Source organism: Rhincodon typus, chromosome 43, assembly GCF_021869965.1.
Source record: "Rhincodon typus isolate 14 chromosome 43, sRhiTyp1.1, whole genome shotgun sequence".
Taxonomy (NCBI): Eukaryota; Metazoa; Chordata; class Chondrichthyes; order Orectolobiformes; family Rhincodontidae; genus Rhincodon; species Rhincodon typus.
Genome location: NC_063374.1, coordinates 8,411,995 through 8,415,964, shown reverse-complemented (window position 1 = coordinate 8,415,964; position 3,970 = coordinate 8,411,995). Strand labels below are relative to the sequence as shown.

Genomic DNA, 3,970 nt, shown 5'->3' with positions numbered 1-3,970 from the left:
GAGGGTCAGTGCTGAGGGGATGCCGTGACGCAGGAGGGTCAGTGCTGAGGGGGTGCCGTGCAGTCGGAGGGTCAGTGCTGAGGGGGTGCCGTGACGTCAGAGGGTCAGTGCTGAGGGGATGCCGTGACGCAGGAGGGTCAGTGCTGAGGGGGTGCCGTGACGCAGGAGGGTCAGTGCTGAGGGGGTGCCGTACTGTCGGAGGGTCAGTGCTGTGTGGGGGTGCCGTGCTGTCGGAGGGTCAGTGCTGAGGGGGCAGGCACTCTCTTTTCTCCAAGGACCATCCAGATTTGGTAAATATGGAAGCTGCCTTCATTCAGTCCAGTGTCACTGAATGATCCTTCTCCACTCTCTTTTCTGTTCCAGGATGAGCAAGGCCTGAGGCTCCCTGTGAGTCTGAGACAATCCCTGATCGCCCTCCCCCCAACACACAGTTCACCCCGATGGAATTCCCCGACCACGGCCGTGTGCTGCTGCAGAGCCTGCGGGACCAGAGGCACCAGGGTTTCCTGTGTGACTGCACGGTGCTGGTGGGGGCGGTGCAGTTCCAGGCCCACCGAGCCGTGCTGGCCTCTTTTAGCACCTACTTCCACATGTTCTACAAGGAGGAGGCGGCGGCAGTGACAGCAGGCCGCCGGGACGTGGTGGGCCTGGACGACGAGATAGTGACGGCGCCGGCCTTCTCGTTGCTGCTCGAGTTCATGTACGAGGGCCGGCTCCGCTTCAGCGGCGCTCCCACCGAAGACGTCCTGGCTGCCGCCAGCTTCCTGCACATGAACGACATCGTCAAGGTGTGCAAGGGCCGCCTGAAGGCCCGGGCCCTGGCTGAGGCCGACAGCACCCGCAAGGAGGACGAGGCCCAGCAGCAACCACCACCAGGCGCAGGAGGAGGCCTCGGAACTTCGGGCCTGTCCACCTCCTACCAGGGGGTTGTACCTCCTCCTCCTGCACCTCCTCCGCAACCACTGCCTCGGAGGCAGCTCCCTCTGCCAGCGGAGCTGCCGTATGCCTCAGGGCGCCCGGAGGGTGAGCAGAACGGGGCTGGGGCCTCCCTCCTGCTGTTGCAGCCTGAGGCCCCGGCTTCGGGCCCTGGCCGCTGGCCCCCCGAGCCGGCAGACACTACCACCAGCCAGGCCGGCATGGAAACGGAGGCCTACCCCAGCAGGCCAGCTGGCAACGTCCTGGCCAGCCCCTCGTCGTCAACAGCTGAGGCCTCGGGCCCTCGCTGGGCCGGGGTGTCGGGCGAGAGGAGTGGCCGGAGGAGGAAACCCCATGAGGAGGAGGACGAGGAGGCAGCCGGGGACGGAGACACGGAGGAGGACGGCGATCTGATCACTGTCAAGGTGGAGGATGACCTGTTCTCGGAGGAGGAGGGCGGTGAGGAGCCACCCGAGGGCGAGGCCGAGGAGGTGGAGACAGCAGCCTCCTGTTGCCCGCAGCTTGATGAGCTCTTCCAGCAGCCATCCCGAGGCTGCCCACCCACAGAGTTAGCCCAACCCCAGGCCCCAGCCTTGGCCTGCAGTGGAGGGGGAGGGGGCCACATTGTGATCTCGGATGAGGATGAGATGCCTTCAGAGGACGACGCGTTCCCGGCTCCCAGCCTCTACCACCAGCAGCACCGGGGCCTTCCTGCTCCCGCTCCACAGGCCTCTCCGGGAGACCTGGGCTCTCCGGCCGCCCTGGGCCTTTCAGCCAAGCTGTACTTCCAGGACCTGCCACCAGGGCCTGGAGCGGGCCCAGCTGGGTCCGAGGATGAGCTGCCGACCTGTGGGGCCTGCGGCAAGACTTTCTCCTGCGCCTACAGCCTGAAGCGCCATGCCCTGGTGCATACCCGTGAGAGACCCCACAGCTGCCGCTTCTGTCTCCGTCGCTACTCTCAGTCCGGGGACCTGTACCGCCATATGCGCAAGTACCATAATGCCCACGTCTCATCCTCATCCCCTGGACCAGGGCCTGGCCCTGGCCCTGGCCCCGGACCTAGCCCCGGACGACAGGACTCCTCCAACGGGGGCTGGAAGTGGCTGGACAAGCCTCCTTCAGAACAGTGGAAATGAAATCCATCCCCATTCCCCGTTCCCCATTCCCCGACCTCTCCTCCATCCTCAACTCTTCCCCTCCCCTTCTATCCTCAACTCAACTCTTTTTTTCCTTCTTTTATCCTCAACTCAACTCTTTTCCCCCTTCTTCTATTCTCAACTCAACTCTCCTCCCCTTTTCTATTCTCAACTCTTCTCCCCCTTCTTCTATCCTCAACTCAATTCTTTCCTCCCCTTCCATCCTCAACTCAACTCTTCTCCATTGTCTATTCTCAACTCTTCCCCCTCTTCTATCCTCAACTCTTCCCCACTCTTTCCCCCTTCCCCCACTCTTCCCCCCCCTTCCCTCCTCAACTCTTACCCCACTGCCAACTCTTTCTCCCCTCCACTTCCCCGCCCACCCCTTCTCCCCACTCCCACTTTGTGTCCTGAAGTGACAGTGGACAGTTTTCGATGCTGCAAGAGTTCTAACATTTGGAGGAAAAAAAAACACAAAATTGCAACAAAAAGTCTTTTAATATATACATATATATATATCCACACCAACCATCCTGTAAAATGACTTTAAATCCAGTCCCAGGAGCAGTTGAGTAAAAGCTGTACATTTGAGGAATGGGTCTTTGTTTCTAATTAATTTCTTTGTTCGTACTCTCTCTGGGTCAAATGGGTGATGATTTAACAGCATTTAATTTGTTACGTATATTAAAACAATCTTGGATCTGCTCGATGCAATCACCTCACTGCTGTGTAATAATGCTGTTGACCATGTTTGTGATGGTAATTTCTAAATGTAAATGTGTCACACTGTCATTTTGGCCGTGGAGCACCCGCAGGGCAGGAGGGGGTAGATGTGTTCACAGGGACAGTTTTTAAAGTGGGAGGGGTGTCTATGTTAGGTCTGTAGGTCCTGTCCATAGACCCATTTAGTTTTGTCTCACTGCACAGTGACATGGGATTTGTTTTAGGGTCAAATAGTTTAGCAGCTTAGGCAAGAGGCTCATCATTTCTGTGCAGTCAATAAGCATTTATCTAGTCTCATTTTCCAGCACTTGGCCTGTAGCCTTGTAGTTATTTTCTGATAAACCTGTTCAGAGATGTTATGACACCACTCTGTGAGCAAGTGGGACTCATACTCAGGTCTCCTGCCTCAGTGATAAGGACAGTGCTGCACAAGAGCCCCCTCACGTAGCCTTTTATGCTATGAATATCCAAGTGATCATCTGAATACTTAGATGTGTTGATGTTTCCTGACTGTACCTCCTTTTTAGGCAGTAAGTTCCAGATACCCATCACCCTCTGGGTGAAAAAAAAATGCTGCCTTAAATCCCTTCTAAACCCTCCTGCTCCTTACCTTAAATCTATGTCTCCACGCAACCCCCCCTGCCCACCACCACCACCACCACTACCACTAAGCGGGGGATCTTTCTCCCCTTATGTGTCTCTCAGTTTTGTACATCTCAGCCTTCACTGCTCTAAGGAAAACAACTCATGCCCATTCAGTCTGTCTTCATTGCTGAAACTCTCTAGCCCAGGCAACTCCCTGTTGAATCTGCACTCCCTCAAATGTAATTGCATCCTTCCTATAAGAACATAAGAAATTGGAACAGGAGTAGGCCATCTGGCCTATCGAGCCTGCTCCGCTGTTCAATAAGATCATGGTTGATCTTTTTGTCGACTCAGCTCCACTTACCCACCTGCTCACCCTAACCCTTAGTTCCTTTAGTGAGGCAACCAGAACTGAACACAGTAATCCAGCAGTGGCCTAACTAATGCAATGTAATACAAGTATCCCATTTGCCTTTGGAAGTTTTGTTTGTTCATGTTCCTGATCTTGTAAACAGAGGACAATGCTACGTTCTGGTAAACTGTGACAGGGCGAGGACATTCCCAATTCTGGAGTTGCTATCTGCTGGTGCAGTTGGCTTTCCACCCATTTT

The 3,970-nt window shown here is 55.7% G+C and overlaps 1 protein-coding gene across 4 annotated transcripts in view; it reads left to right on the top strand.

The window, feature by feature from the left end:
- The window catches only part of LOC109922594 (zinc finger and BTB domain-containing protein 3-like), an 8,812-nt gene extending 6,056 nt beyond the window's left edge, over nucleotides 1-2,756 (top strand). For all 4 annotated transcript variants that reach the window (XM_048619584.1, XM_048619583.1, XM_048619582.1 and 1 more), the window contains exon 2: nucleotides 364-2,756. In XM_048619584.1, the coding sequence (XP_048475541.1) occupies nucleotides 441-2,051 (1,611 nt within the window). In that variant the 5' untranslated portion in view covers nucleotides 364-440 and the 3' untranslated portion in view covers nucleotides 2,052-2,756. The remainder of the gene's footprint in view (nucleotides 1-363) is intronic.
- Nucleotides 2,757-3,970: the final 1,214 nt, after the last annotated feature.